The sequence below is a fragment of the Actinia tenebrosa genome, unplaced genomic scaffold (genome assembly GCF_029948245.1).
Source record: "Actinia tenebrosa isolate PJP-AT-01 unplaced genomic scaffold, QUT_ActTen_1.0 PGA_scaffold1__47_contigs__length_23844297, whole genome shotgun sequence".
In the NCBI taxonomy this organism is placed as follows: Eukaryota; Metazoa; Cnidaria; class Anthozoa; order Actiniaria; family Actiniidae; genus Actinia; species Actinia tenebrosa.
This window is the reverse complement of record NW_028292578.1, coordinates 10,962,663-10,979,755: the sequence shown is the minus strand read 5'-3', so window position 1 is coordinate 10,979,755 and position 17,093 is coordinate 10,962,663. Positions and strand designations below refer to the sequence as shown.

The following is a 17,093-nucleotide window of genomic DNA, read 5'->3' as shown; positions in this document are numbered from 1 at the left end:
TCCAGTGGTGGTCGTGGTTAAGCGGATTGGAACACTGCTACGTGGTGAGTGCAGGTCAATATTTTGTTTGAGGTTGGGGTTTGGGATATGACACTTCCAGAATGTGGTCAATGCTATGGAGAGAGTGTAGTTCCTCTTAGTAGAGTTACGTTATTGGTTTTGCTTGTGTTGTGTGAAGGTTGGGGCACTTAGCATGATAAGATTAGAATGAGGTCATCCTCTTTTACTGGGTCGTGGCTAGGGTAGGGACTTTTCTAGGGCGCGTTCAATAATAAGACAATAGTATAGAAGTTTGGGTTTGATCAGTAGAGTTCCTCTTAGAGCTGGGTCATTATTCTTGTTGTGGTGGTTAGGGATGGGACACTTTTAGCATGTGGTCAATGGTATGGCATAAAGTGGGGTCTTGTAGGTTTGCTAGTACTTTGGGTGTGGTCAATGGTATGGCATAGAGTGGGGTCTTCTAGGTTTGCTAGTACTTTGGGTGTGGTCAATGGTATGGCATAGAGTGGAGTCTTCTAGGTTTGCTAGTACTTTGGGTGTGGTCAATGGTATGGCATAGAGGGGTGTCTTGTAGGTTTGCTAGTGCTTTGGGTGTGGTCAATGGTATGGCATAGAGGGGGGTCTTGTAGGTTTGCTAGTGCTTTGGGTGTGGTCAATGGTATGGCATAGAGGGGGGTCTTGTAGGTTTGCTAGTGCTTTGGGTGTGTTCAATGGTATGGCATAGAGGGGGGTCTTGTAGGTTTGCTAGTGCTTTGGGTGTGGTCAATGGTAATGCATAGAGGGGGGTCTTGTAGGTTTGCTAGTGCTTTGGGTGTGGTCAATGGTAATGCATAGAGGGGGGTCTTGTAGGTTTGCTAGTGCTTTGGGTGTGGTCAATGGTTTACTTGTCATAATGGTGTGCCTTTCTTTATTAATAGCTTTCCTCTTTTTTCAGGTTGGATAAAAGACAATGAATTTCGTTTTGAGATACATTGGTTTGTTGTTAACGTTTAAATTCGTTAGCATTGATACAATCCATTACGACTCGGCTCTTTCTCAAAACATAGTAACAACATTGCCTCCATATTCAAAGCATCGAATGAAGCGCGGAGTAGCAGTTCTATTTTATATAAATATTAATAATAGACAAAAGCGTTCTACCAGAAATGAGGAAGGAAAAACTATAAAACGTGTAGATAACCTACGAGATATGACCGCAGAATTTAACCAACACCCAAGCCTTCTACAGGCCGACATAAAAAAACTTCATCCACAAGTTTTTCATCAAGTTCAAAAGGTACAACTAAACGTTTTTTTGAACTACAACTAGAGAAAAACAATTATCGGTATTATATATCAGTTTCCTTTACAAAGACACTGTAAAACATTTCAGTTCCATTCAAGGGTCGATCCTATAAAAGTACTCATCTATAACTAAAATATGTATATTATTCCTTTCTCAACAGACCACAAGATTTCATACCTCCATTAACCCAACGATAAAGGGATTTAGCCGTAGATCAACCCATCTACAGATAAAAAGATTTGGTAGATCAACCCATCCACAGATAACGAGATTTGGTAGATCAATAACCCATCCACAGATAACAAGATTTGGTAGATCAACAACCCATCCACAGATAACAAGATTTGGTAGATCAATAACCCATCCACAGATAACAAGATTTGGTAGATCAATAACCCATCCACAGATAACAAGATTTGGTAGATCAACCCATCAACAATTAACAAGATTTGGTAGATCAACAACCCATCCACAGATAACGAGATTTGGTAGATCAATAACCCATCCACAGATAACAAGATTTGGTAGATCAATAACCCATCCACAGATAACAAGATTTGGTAGATCAACAACCCATCCACATATAACGAGATTTGGTAGATCAACAACCCATCCACAGATAACAAGATTTGGTAGATCAACCCATCCACAGATAACAAGATTTTGTAGATCAACCCATCCACAGATAACAAGATTTGGTAGATCAATAACCCATCCACAGATAACGAGATTTGGTAGATCAACAACCCATACACAGATAACAAGATTTGGTAGATCAACCCATCCACAGATAAAAAGATTTGGTAGATCAACCCATCCACAGATAACAAGATTTGGTAGATCAACCCATCCACAGATAACGAGATTTGGTAGATCAGCAACCCATCTACAGATAACAAGATTTGGTAGATCAACCCATCCACAGATAACGAGATTTGGTAGATCAACCCATCCACAGATAACAAGATTTGGTAGATCAACCCATCCACAGATAACAAGATTTGGTAGATCAATAACCCATCCACAGATAACGAGATTTGGTAGATCAACAACCCATCTACAGATAACAAGATTTGGTAGATCAATAACCCATCCACAGATAACAAGATTTGGTAGATCAACCCATCCACAGATAACAAGATTTGGTAGATCAACAACCAATCCACAGATAACGAGATTTGGTAGATCAACAACCCATCTACAGATAACAAGATTTGGTAGATCAACCCATCCTCAGATAACAAGATTTGGTAAATCAACAACCCATCCACAGATAGTGAGATTTGGTAGATCAATAACCCATCTACAGATAACAAGATTTGGTAGATCAATAACCCATCCACAGATAACAAGATTTGGTAGATCAACCCATCCACAGATAACAAGATTTGGTAGATCAACCCATCCACAGATAACGAGATTTGGTAGATCAATAACCCATCTACAGATAACAAGATTTGGTAGATCAACCCATCCACAGATAACAAGATTTGGTAGATCAACCCATCCACAGATAACAAGATTTGGTAGATCAATAACCCATCCACAGATAACAAGATTTGGTAGATCAACAACCCATCCACAGATAACAAGATTTGGTAGATCAATAACCCATCCACAGATAACAAGATTTGGTAGATCCATAACCCATCCACAGATAACAAGATTTGGTAGATCAATAACCCATCCACAGATAACAAGATTTGGTAGATCAACCCATCAACAATTAACAAGATTTGGTAGATCAATAACCCATCCACAGATAACAAGATTTGGTATATCAATAACCCATCCACAGATAACAAGATTTGGTAGATCAACCCATCCAGAGATAACAAGATTGGGTAAATCAACAACGCATCCACAGATAACAAGATTTGGTAGATCAACCCATCCACAGATAACAAGATTTGGTAGATCAACAACCCATCCACAGATAACAAGATTTGGTAGATCAACCCATCCACAGATAACAAGATTTGGTAGATCAATAACCCATCCACAGATAACAAGATTTGGTAGATCAACAACCCATCCACAGATAACAAGATTTGGTAGATCAACCCATCCACAGATAACAAGATTTGGTAGATCAATAACCCATCCACAGATAACAAGATTTGGTAGATCAACCCATCCACAGATAACAAGATTTGGTAGATCAACAACCCATCCACAGATAACAAGATTTGGTAGATCAACCCATCCACAGATAACAAGATTTGGTAGATCAACAACCCATCCACAGATAACGAGATTTGGTAGATCAACAACCCATCTAGAGATAACAAGATTTGGTAGATCAATAACCCATCAACAGATAAAAAGATTTGGTAGATCAACAACCCATCCACAGATAACAAGATTTGGTAGATCAATAACCCATCCACAGATAACAAGATTTGGTAAATCAATAACCCATCCACAGATAACAAGATTTGGTAGATCAACCCATCCACAGATAACAAGATTGGGTAAATCAACAACGCATCCACAGATAACAAGATTTGGTAGATCAATAACCCATCTACAGATAACAAGATTTGGTAGATCAATAACCCATCCACAGATAACAAGATTTGGTAGATCAACCCATCCACAGATAACAAGATTTGGTAGATCAACCCATCCACAGATAACGAGATTTGGTAGATCAATAACCCATCTACAGATAACAAGATTTGGTAGATCAACCCATCCACAGATAACAAGATTTGGTAGATCAACCCATCCACAGATAACAAGATTTGGTAGATCAATAACCCATCCACAGATAACAAGATTTGGTAGATCAACAACCCATCCACAGATAACAAGATTTGGTAGATCAATAACCCATCCACAGATAACAAGATTTGTTAGATCAATAACCCATCCACAGATAACAAGATTTGGTAGATCAATAACCCATCCACAGATAACAAGATTTGGTAGATCAACCCATCAACAATTAACAAGATTTGGTAGATCAATAACCCATCCACAGATAACAAGATTTGGTAAATCAATAACCCATCCACAGATAACAAGATTTGGTAGATCAACCCATCCACAGATAACAAGATTGGGTAAATCAACAACGCATCCACAGATAACAAGATTTGGTAGATCAACCCATCCACAGATAACAAGATTTGGTAGATCAACAACCCATCCACAGATAACAAGATTTGGTAGATCAACCCATCCACAGATAACAAGATTTGGTAGATCAATAACCCATCCACAGATAACAAGATTTGGTAGATCAACAACCCATCCACAGATAACAAGATTTGGTAGATCAACCCATCCACAGATAACAAGATTTGGTAGATCAATAACCCATCCACAGATAACAAGATTTGGTAGATCAACCCATCCACAGATAACAAGATTTGGTAGATCAACCCATCCACAGATAACAAGATTTGGTAGATCAACCCATCCACAGATAACAAGATTTGGTAGATCAACAACCCATCCACAGATAACGAGATTTGGTAGATCAACAACCCATCTAGAGATAACAAGATTTGGTAGATCAATAACCCATCAACAGATAAAAAGATTTGGTAGATCAACAACCCATCCACAGATAACAAGATTTGGTAGATCAATAACCCATCCACAGATAACAAGATTTGGTAAATCAATAACCCATCCACAGATAACAAGATTTGGTAGATCAACCCATCCACAGATAACAAGATTGGGTAAATCAACAACGCATCCACAGATAACAAGATTTGGTAGATCAACCCATCCACAGATAACAAGATTTGGTAGATCAACAACCCATCCACAGATAACAAGATTTGGTAGATCAACCCATCCACAGATAACAAGATTTGGTAGATCAATAACCCATCCACAGATAACAAGATTTGGTAGATCAACCCATCCACAGATAACAAGATTTGGTAGATCAACCCATCCACAGATAACAAGATTTGGTAGATCAACAACCCATCCACAGATAACAAGATTTGGTAGATCAACAACCCATCCACAGATAACAAGATTTGGTAGATCAACCCATCCACAGATAACAAGATTTGGTAGATCAATAACCCATCCACAGATAACAAGATTTGGTAGATCAACAACCCATCCACAGATAACAAGATTTGGTAGATCAACAACCCATCCACAGATAACAAGATTTGGTAGATCAAGCCATCCACAGATAACAAGATTTGGTAGATCAACAACCCATCCACAGATAACGAGATTTGGTAGATCAACAACCCATCTAGAGATAACAAGATTTGGTAGATCAATAACCCATCCACAGATAACAAGATTTGGTAGATCAACCCATCAACAATTAACAAGATTTGGTAGATCAATAACCCATCCACAGATAACAAGATTTGGTAGATCAATAACCCATCCACAGATAACGAGATTTGGTAGATCAATAACCCATCCACAGATAACGAGATTTGGTAGATCAATAACCCATCCACAGATAACAAGATTTGGTAGATCAACCCATCCACAGATAACCAGATTTGGTAGATCAACCCATCAACAATTAACAAGATTTGGTAGATCAATAACCCATCCACAGATAACAAGATTTGGTAAATCAATAACCCATCCACAGATAACAAGATTTGGTAGATCAACCCATCCACAGATAACAAGATTGGGTAAATCAACAACGCATCCACAGATAACAAGATTTGGTAGATCAACCCATCCACAGATAACAAGATTTGGTAGATCAACAACCCATCCACAGATAACAAGATTTGGTAGATCAACCCATCCACAGATAACAAGATTTGGTAGATCAATAACCCATCCACAGATAACAAGATTTGGTAGATCAACAACCCATCCACAGATAACAAGATTTGGTAGATCAACCCATCCACAGATAACAAGATTTGGTAGATCAATAACCCATCCACAGATAACAAGATTTGGTAGATCAACCCATCCACAGATAACAAGATTTGGTAGATCAACAACCCATCCACAGATAACAAGATTTGGTAGATCAACCCATCCACAGATAACAAGATTTGGTAGATCAACAACCCATCCACAGATAACGAGATTTGGTAGATCAACAACCCATCTAGAGATAACAAGATTTGGTAGATCAATAAACCATCAACAGATAAAAAGATTTGGTAGATCAACAACCCATCCACAGATAACAAGATTTGGTAGATCAACCCATCCACAGATAACAAGATTTGGTAGATCAATAACCCATCCACAGATAACAAGATTTGGTAGATCAACCCATCCACAGATAACAAGATTTGGTAGATCAACCCATCCACAGATAACAAGATTTGGTAGATCAACAACCCATCCACAGATAACAAGATTTGGTAGATCAACAACCCATCCACAGATAACAAGATTTGGTAGATCAACCCATCCACAGATAACAAGATTTGGTAGATCAACCCATCCACAGATAACAAGATTTGGTAGATCAACAACCCATCCACAGATAACAAGATTTGGTAGATCAACAACCCATCCACAGATAACAAGATTTGGTAGATCAACCCATCCACAGATAACAAGATTTGGTAGATCAACAACCCATCCACAGATAACGAGATTTGGTAGATCAACAACCCATCTAGAGATAACAAGATTTGGTAGATCAATAACCCATCCACAGATAACAAGATTTGGTAGATCAACCCATCAACAATTAACAAGATTTGGTAGATCAATAACCCATCCACAGATAACAAGATTTGGTAGATCAATAACCCATCCACAGATAACGAGATTTGGTAGATCAATAACCCATCCACAGATAACGAGATTTGGTAGATCAATAACCCATCCACAGATAACAAGATTTGGTAGATCAACCCATCCACAGATAACCAGATTTGGTAGATCAAACCATCAACAGATAATCAGATTTGCCAGCAGTAAATAAGCGCATCCAGAGATAATAAAATTTGGTAGTTCAACGCATCCGAAAATAACACTGAGGCTTGATTTGGTAGAGCAGCTCGTCCAAATAGGCTTTTCCTTCTGGAATGAATCTCCTTATACAAAGAATAAAATATCCCGGCATGAATTGGCAGGAGTAGATTTGTTTTAAGCATATAAACTGATGTTGAAGTACAGTATCAGGGGACCATCTCATGTTCAAGTATAGTATCAGGGGACCATCTGATGTTGAAGTACAGTATCAGGGGACCATCTCATGTTCAAGTACAGTATCAGGGGACCATCTGATGTTGAAGTACAGTATCAGGGGACCATCTCATGTTGAAGTACAGTATCAGGGGACCATCTGATGTTGAAGTACAGTATCAGGGGACCATCTCATGTTGAAGTACAGTATCAGGGGACCATCTGATGTTGAAGTACAGTATCAGGGGACCATCTCATGTTGAAGTACAGTATCAGGGGACCATCTGATGTTGAAGTACAGTATCAGGGGACCATCTGATGTTGAAGTACAGTATCAGGGGACCATCTCATGTTGAAGTACAGTATCAGGGGACCATCTCATGTTGAAGTACAGTATCAGGGGACCATCTCATGTTCAAGTACAGTATCAGGGGACCATCTCATGTTCAAGTACAGTATCAGGGGACCAAGACATGTTGAAGTACAGTATCAGGGGACCTTCTCATGTTCAAGTTAAAAGAGCTGTATTACTTTCTCAACAGGTAACAAATGTTTTTGTTCCAAATGAAGTATGATCAAGAAATTATTTGTTTATTTATTTATTTATTTTTGATTTATTAAAATTTGCCTTAGAATAAAAGATATGATTATTTAACGATTATTGAATATCGGGGAATATTTACCGAGACGCGAGTCTTCGAGCGGCGAGGTAATTTATATTCTTCGATATTCATTGAGGATGAGGCAAATAATTGTTTTTAGTATAAATACACAGGCGATTCTTTAAAGAAAAAAAAAAAAAAAAAAAAAGAAGAAGACATTTTTTCCCGGTATTAGCAACAAAGCAGCTGGCCGCCATTTTGGATTATCGCTGGAGGTGATTACCGTGTGATAATGTGAGTTTCTCGACCAATCAGCGCGCGAGGTTTTTAATAATCACCTGTGAATTTTTACTAATAATAAATAATAAGAATAACTTTATTTTACATTGCGGACATTCTATATACAAATCTCTAATGCGCATTACAGACAATAAACTAAATCATAATAAAACAAATATATATAAGTGAAAAGTGATATAAAAATACATATAATAATAATATCAATGTTAGAATGTTGAATAATATCAATAAAAACATTTCCTAAATAAAATGTGTTAAGCTGAGATATAAAAGATCAAATATAATTTGAACTTCTAATTTCAAGGGGAAGATTTTTCCATAGTTTTGGCGCGGCGCCTAAACATGCAGAGCGAAGGCAATTACTGCTAAGACGACTTGTTTAGAACAAAAAACTATAATATATGCTATATTATAGAATAAGAATTATGTGATTGTTCTTCATCAAAATACAATGCTCATAAAGTATTTTATTTATTTGAACTAGTGATGATGATTTGAGAATGAGATGGTGATTCAAGTGATGTAGTGGTTTATACTGTCTACAAATAAATATAATAAATATTTCGTTTTTACATTGGGCAAATACTGTTATTTCACGTATAAGTATCATACATAGCTCAACAAACTGACCAGATCGTTATTTAACCTTACTAATTGAACTTAACTTAGTGTCCAAACCATATCGAGGCCGAAAAAGATATCCTACTATCATTAGATGTTTCAAAAAGCGAATCCAGGGTTGATTTAGGGGTTTGCAACCACATCCAACCTCCCCTATGACAAATAATTCCAAGCTTTAGACATGAAATGGTAAACTCATCCTCACGGAATTTGCTGAGCTATTTCCAGACTAATGTTAAACAGATTTGTCAACCGCGTCTTCAACAACATCCTCTATTTCAGTCAACTTTAACACAGTTGCATGACGCTGGACATTTCATTTCGTCTTGTCGGCCTACGTCGTGTACGTCATGGCTTGAACTGCAGAATGTCTTTGTTTTATGACTCTATAAGACCAGAGAAAAGAAAACTTTCTGCAAGGGATTAGCTCGTAAAAAAATTTCCTTGACCTGTTTGTCAATAAACTGATTTTTTCTTGATAAATTCTCTTGAAGTTTTCTAGTTGTGTCTTTTAGGAGATACCGTAAAACCATTGTTTTTAACATAACAGGATTGAGACTTCGCTTTAATACATGTTGACGCTTTTCCTTTAAATTAAAAAGAACTTTTTTCTTATCCTCAAGTGAATGAATAGAGCGATGTTCAGGTTTTTGTGTAATACTGTACATATGGGCGAGAGAGCCTCGTGATCTGCCAAACCTCGTCAGTTGAGGTCTCGAAATTGTCTTGGTAAAACACATGCAAAATATTACGATGATTGCAAGACTTCGTCGGTTGGACATTTTAGAGCTGTCAAATAATTACCATATATTGTTCAAGATGCCTGAAGATGCTCAAGTTGAATGATAGTGAGCGCGCATTTGACTTTATTTGCTATGGTTAATCGATTGCGCATGCGCTGAATATTAATAATGACGTGTGTCGAATGATATCGAAGGACTATTATGTCCAACTGACGACCATATTGTCTTATCTTAATTGAATTACATCTGATCCAGGAAATTCACAATAGATTCCATCAATCAACACGAAAAGGAATGCAAGTACAATCCCGGAATGGGAAAGCCACAACTTAGGAGACAATGGGAAAGAAATTAAGATTTTTGTCTCTTCCCTCTCACCTCCATCCCTCCAACGTACCGTGTTACTGATATGCCTACTATCCTACGACCCTACTTTTTTGGGTGCCTTTGCGCTCTTTTCATCATTAGGTCCAAAATAATTGCAGTGAGTTAGTAATTAGTCATAAACATATATTATTATTCTTTACTTTGGGCTGCAAACTCTAGACAAGCATTTTCTTTGTATAAACTATACATTTAATCTATATTTTAATTTTTTCCCATTTTGTCAATTTAGTAAAAAAATCTTTCATTATTACATTAGACTATTGGCGATTAAGAATATCTCATTTTTTCCACGCACACGCACACGCACACATACAATATATATATATATATAATCCTTGCGTTCTTCCGCTCTTTTATCTCATGGTCGCTCGCTCTCTATCATGATAACGTCTATCAATGGAGTCCCCACACAGAAAACCGTGTGAACTTTGCAGTGTTTTCTTTTAAAAATGCGAATTTCAATTGGTTTGTCTTATCTTTTGATTATTTACTGAACCAGTTCATTGTCAATATGAAAGATAACGGTAATAATATGGCTAAACTAGACATTGTTATTTACATGAACCTATAGGTTGTGCGTATATTCGACCTAACTACATCAATATTGAAATCTAAACTTTAACGCGTGTGTTTGTAAATCAACCCGAAAAAATGCAAATTATCACTTTAAAATATTCTTTTTGTAATATGGGAAAACAAAAATTTTAAGCGCTGTGCGCATGCGTATTTTGATTGTTCAGAAACAAAAGTTAAAAAAGGACTAAAGAGATCGTCATTACATGCAAACAAGTAAGAAACAATCATCATATGTTATTGACCGCATATTGACCAATCATGGCGCGTGAAATTACCTTGCCATATAATTGTTTCAGTTATTCCAGACCTTAAGAATCAATAGTGCGTACATTAGTAATTAGCTGCGGGGAATGAGAAAGATGGCACAAAGTTTTCTTTCCAAGGAACATGCCCAGGCTTCTTTCAAGACGCTCATTTGGATATGTGACATTGAAGTATCGATCTTTACTGTTTTTATTTCTAACAATTCGAAACTACAAACTATTTTATACAACAATCGACAACTAAAATCCTGTGAATTCATTCCTGAATGACCAGTTGTCCCTACACATTTGAACCGTCAGTGTAAACTTGCTTAGTATCTATTTTGACCATCTGCAAGTCTATTGTATCTTGAAAACATTCTGCTTACGTCCAATCTACGCAAGACCTTTTCACCTGCAACTTTTGGGTCATCATCAACAAAGTTGTTTCTCTTTTCTTTTTGACGCAATTTTAAGGCAATTAATCTTTTTTTACTTGTTACCACGACAACAGGAAAGGCGCCAAACTGTTCTGCCCTGTGACCGCTATGTAGCCTCGTTTTGTAGCCGTGAGAATTGCCTACTTCATAATCCTCGGAACCGAAATCCCCTGTCCCGTGCGTTGCTCTCAGACTTCTCATCTCTTCTGGTTTAAAGAAATGACGGTCTCGTCTGTATGACGTCATTGAACGACCGATGCGCGTCATACCGTCGGAGACAATGAAGGAATGCAAAAAAAGAACTAGTACGGCGAATTTTAACATTGTCGAACAACTCGTTTGCTTTGCAAGTTTTACCTAGGATAAAGAATACTGTGTTAGACCTTTTTTCACATTCCCATCGACTCAAACCCAAGTCCTAGTAAAAAGATCCCAGCATGTACAATGAACATTCCCATTTCCTAGCTACTCCATAACGTACTTCCAATTTCACCCCTTCAAGACCCCTCATTAGAATGCTGCATCTCTTGCGGTTACATAACGCAACAAAGATAGAAAACTGAGTTAAGCATCACCCAGTTGAAAAGCATATAATGAACATGGAAAATTAATGAAATACACTGGGGGGAAAAGCAGCGATATTCCAATAAATGACATAAACAAAATAATGCAAGAGAAGAGAATTCAGCCAAAGTTCACAGGCGGGCTAGACAAGGTTTATAGTAAGACAAAAGAAATATTGATATTCGTATATTGGGGTAGGAGTCATGAAATGACGGGATAGAAATCCAGGCGAAAAATATGGAAATTGTTTTTGACAAACCTCAGTAATCTCAGCTATACATGATTTAGATCTATAGAAGATCTCAGCACAGTTATATTTAGATCCTAAACTGATCATCCTTACCTGAGGTTGCCTTTACTGTGCAAGCGTTAATCAAAAATCTTGACTGAATGAAGTGGGTTTGAACTTGCTAGTTCCGATACTTATACAACAGCGAAGCAAATAACAGAACAATAACAAACCGGCAAACAAAATAAAGACATGATCTCGACTAGAAAACGCCTAAAGCAGTTCTTGGCAATAATTTTCCTAAAATAGCAGATGAAAAAAACGCCCTCGCTTCTCTAATTGATTCGAAAACTATGAATAAGAGAGGACATAGTTAAATACCGTTCTTTAAACAAAACAAAACAAAACAGAAAAAAAGCAAAAAACAAATAAAGAGAATTGGACGTTGGGGCTAAGGTCTCCCACAGCACTGAATATCGCTGATGTCAATTCAATAATAGATACAGTGTATCCTTTTTTCTTTAATTAGCGATCCGTTTCTTTATAACATCATCCTACACTTGGTATATAACACTCAACTGACTGACAAGACAGGAAATACGCATTTTCTTGATTGTTCATGTAAACCGCGCCGATTTCAATGTTACCGTACAATCGTAACCGGAAAATTTGACGTAATTCAATAACAACCTTGATTAATTTAATTACCGTCAAAAGAAATCTTCTTAAAAGAAACTTCTGGAAAACAATCTAAAACTACGAGCGCTTTATCATACTGTGTAATAGGAGATTGAATTTAGTTTTAAAAGCAAAACATCTTGTCAATTTATGAAACGGGCCGGCAATTTAGACCATATGGGGTAGTTCAGTTACACGAATTATTCGGTAAGCCGAGCTATCTTTGTTTCTAGTTTTATTATTTTATTTTATTTTGCTTTCTGAGAAAATGGCTCTACAACAGTTTAGCACGGGCACTGTGGGCCCTGTAGTGTTAGCAGGGGAACGGGAAGATAGTCGTCACCAGCGTCTCCAGTCCATCTTTTACGCCTGCCTTTACAGGGTTATATAGAGTGAAGACAGGCGGAGCCTAAAGGCTAAGGTTTTAAATCTTTGCATGAGAAGACTTGAAGGTCTTTGAACCATTTGCAGATGTAGTTACAAATAAGCATTCTTCTCAGATTTTTTGAGATCCCTGAATATTGGTCCGGGCCGGCGGTACCACGATTTTCCCGCGCAAAACATGCAGACCTATGCTCCGTTACTAACTGAGCTAACCGGTCGGCAGTCGTTATCGTTTTTATTATTGAAAATTTTCCATTGTATCAAAAGATAAGAATAGATGAATGTACTTGTTTTTTCAGGTTCATTCATTTATTCTTATTCATTTCCTACCTTTCACTCATTTCCTTATTCTAGTGACCTAAGCCAAATCAGTCAAAAGTTATGGAAATAAAAAGACAACACAATAAAAAGAGAACCGATAATTCATTTTAAAACATCTTATATAGGTGATGCCAAAGTTTTTTTAAGGTTTATGATTTAGGGTAGTATTAAATTGTTGTAATTATTTTTCTTCCTCTTTTTTCATCTTACCTTACCTCTTTTCATCTTTCATTTACCCGTCCATTCATCGTCTGGTTTCTATCCTTTCATTTATTTATTTTTATCACGAAAACGAAATCCTGTTTAATAGAAATTGGGTTTCCTGTGGTGCGTACAGCGGGACCGGAAGCTGATAAAGCTGTTTAAAGTCCCTTTGGGCTTTCTGTGGTCTGCATAGCCTTACCGGAAGTTGCGTAACCGTTCAAAGTCCTTTGAAAAATTGCCAACACAATTCAAGAAAAAACTACACGAGACAACAATGGAAGAAACAATGGCCGATGACCACAGAAAAGAAGTTCTGCGTTGGACTTGTAAAGATGTTGGGATCTATCTAGAAAAAAACGGGTTTGAATCTTACATAGAACTGCTAACCATAAGACACAAAATCGACGGAAAAGCTTTGCTTCTTTTGACCGAAAATGACCTACGTTTGCCGCCATTGGAAATAGAAATTCTTGGCGACTTGAAAAGACTTTGGTTTGTTATCACCCAAATCCAAACACCAAACAATCAGTTATCATCACAGTATAATGGATTTATAAGGAAGGCTTATTTTGACCAGGTTGAAGGTTCACCTAAGATCTACAAGAAGAGAGAAGCCAATGAAGAACAGATTCAACACGTTATAGCATCAAGTATTTCAAGTGTTTCAGAAACATGGCGAACTTGCCTCAGCGTTTTGTACGCTTTCATGGTGTTCTGTTTGACATCTTTTGTGATGACAATTGTCCACGATAGAGTACCCGACATGAAAAAATACCCCCCTTTACCAGACATTATCCTAGATAGCGTCCCCCTGATTCCTTGGGCATTTAAGATGTGTGAGTTCACTGGCATTGTACTTGGTTCAATGTGGTTTATTGTACTATTTTTGCATAAGCATAGGATGATCCTGTTACGTCGAATGGCAGCTCTGTTTGGTACTGTCTTTCTCCTTAGATGTGTAACCATGTTTGTGACTTCTCTAAGTGTGCCAGGAGTTCATTTGGAGTGCTCTGGGAAGGTAAATGTTTTCATTCAATACTCCTTTTTACAGTTCCGTTCAGTGACCATGAATAATAGTTCCAAGTCGAGGCTGGAGTTGACCATGAATAACAGTTGCAAGCCGAGGCTGGAGTAGCCACGCATGAAAAAATGTAGTTTTGCTATGTGCTGAAACTCCAACGACCAGAAACTATTATTTGTGGTCACTGAACGAAACTATAAAATGGAATATGATATTATATAATATTCTTTGATATGCTTTGTCACACACAAAGGTTTCAGTATGAGGCTTATCGTGATGAATGAATTTTTTGAATTACTGAGCGTTATTGCACGAAGCCTCAAATTGACACCTTACATCACATGCTAGCTATAATTCATATTCAATCATTTGCATTACATGCCAGGCAGTCAGATTTCTGCTAACCATGTGCTAGGGTTTCCCAGAGTCTCTGGCATTTGTTGAGCATGTACAGTAAGAAGGAAATGGTTCTGGGATCAAATGCTAAAATAAATATTAATATTAATATATTTCAAAAACTATTGAATAATTAACAAGAGTTTGATCCAATTGGTGCGACCATGGTGTACATTGGACACTGTACATATATTATATGGATGAAAGGGGGGGGGGGGGGGGGGAGTGAAATAATGGGGACTTCAAAATTGTAGTAACACTGAAAAGTGGTGTCTTGGTATAATTGATGTCAGAGTTATACATGTATATAGGCAGGCCTTAAAGTGTTTAAAAAGGGTTACAAAAAAAAATTGGGCACAAATATAGTGATACATTTATATAATTATTGATGATACTTCTCGATTTTCTCATATTATGTTAACCCACAAATCTCTTTATTAGTATTTGCAGATATTATTTATCATTATTTAAGATTAAATATTTCAGATTTTTAAGGAAATTCAAGTTCAGTATTCATGAAGACTTTAAGCCTCAAAGCTAAGTTCAGTACCCCACTGACTTTGCTCTATTACCATAAAAAATAGTCTTTATAAATGTAGATCTGGTAAAGGTGGTATTATATTTGATTGATAGTAATAGCTCATGTTTATGCTTTTTTATCTACATAGTTATATGGAGACACCTGGGCCAAACTATATCGTGCATTCCAAATCATCCTTGGTATGGGTATGTCAGTAAATGGTGTTCGGACATGTGGGGACTATATGTTCAGTGGACATACAGTTGTCATTACTCTACTCAATTTTCTAATAACAGAATGTAAGTAAGCTGCTTGCACAGATACATGGGACATATATATGTTTCCAGGACTTAAAATAAGGACTGCACATCGGTCAACAATGTCTGTCTAGAACCAGAAATTAGGTATAACCAAGCTAAAACTAAATTGGCTGGCATGAGCTGTGACTGATTGGTTATTATTTTAAGCCCTAAGCCCTAGATTCTAAGTAGGAGAGGGAAGCAAATGCAAAATGAGTGACTGCATTATGAAACTGAAATATAACTCAAGTGATGTGTCATTATTTTTTCAGATACCCCAAGGAAGTGGTATTATTTACACACTGCTTGTTGGGTGCTGAACCTGTTTGGTATCTTCTTTATTTTGGCTGCACACGAGCACTACTCTATAGATGTACTCATTGCATTCTATATATCATCTCGGCTCTTTCTGTACTACCATACCTTGGCAAATAGCCATGCTCTATCCACTAATGATCAAAGAACCAAGGCCTGGTTCCCACTTTTTTCATTCTTTGAGGAGCATGTCCAAGGGCATGTTCCCAATAAATATGAATGGCCATTACGATGGCCAAAATGGGTTTTCTTTAAATGTAACTCCAAGGCACATAATAAGTAGAAAACTTTAATTATGTTTAAAAAACAAGAATTTCTTTATCTGTTATTTGATTTGATTTTTCTTAAGCCTTGACTAAGAATAGGATTAATAGCTTGGTAAGATCAATAGGTGAAATTCAAAATATTAAATAATTAAAATAGGAGTTTCTATAGAGTTGTATACCGTAAATCCTCTATTTAGCCCCCCCTCTCAAATAAGCCCCCCTCTCTAATAAGCCCCCCCTCCTTTTTAAAGGAAGAAATTTGTTAAGCACCCCTCTCTTTTTAGTCCCCCCCCCTCCCCCGTCACAACTAAAGAATCACGTGTACTGATTAAAGGTAATTTATTAAAGTCTTGATTGTTCAGAACTTTTCTTTTTAGCTTGCTTTGTTAATGTTACCGTGTTTTAGTTTTGCTATTCACAATAATCGTAAATTATACTTGAGAGACTAACACAGGTGAATCAAATAATAAAAATGCCATGTACATCACTACATGCAAATTATGCGAGACGGTTAATAGTAATGCTTCCGTTTAATCCTGAGTTACAATCATATTATATCCTGACAGTGTATGACTTACTGCGTTTCGACTAA

At 37.1% G+C, this 17,093-nt stretch overlaps 1 protein-coding gene and 2 long non-coding RNA genes across 3 annotated transcripts; 2 read left to right on the top strand and 1 right to left on the bottom strand.

Annotated features, from left to right (window-relative positions):
• The first annotated feature begins 6,781 nt into the window (after positions 1 to 6,781).
• On the top strand, positions 6,782 to 8,865 carry LOC148909849 (uncharacterized). The gene is made up of 2 exons (XR_016120230.1): positions 6,782 to 7,935; positions 8,780 to 8,865. It is a non-coding gene; the product is annotated as an uncharacterized LOC148909849 (long non-coding RNA).
• Positions 8,866 to 11,061: 2,196 nt separating this feature from the next.
• On the bottom strand, positions 11,062 to 12,542 carry LOC116294145 (uncharacterized). Its single transcript, XR_004196896.2, has 2 exons — positions 12,212 to 12,542; positions 11,062 to 11,661 (listed from the first exon to the last, which is right to left on the bottom strand). It is a non-coding gene; the product is annotated as an uncharacterized LOC116294145 (long non-coding RNA).
• Positions 12,543 to 13,922: 1,380 nt separating this feature from the next.
• On the top strand, positions 13,923 to 16,848 carry LOC116294147 (sphingomyelin synthase-related protein 1). Its single transcript, XM_031701691.2, has 3 exons — positions 13,923 to 14,702; positions 15,770 to 15,920; positions 16,193 to 16,848. Exons 1-3 carry the CDS (start codon positions 13,959 to 13,961, stop codon positions 16,516 to 16,518), a joined length of 1,221 nt encoding a protein of 406 aa, XP_031557551.2. The 5' UTR covers positions 13,923 to 13,958; the 3' UTR covers positions 16,519 to 16,848.
• Positions 16,849 to 17,093: the final 245 nt, after the last annotated feature.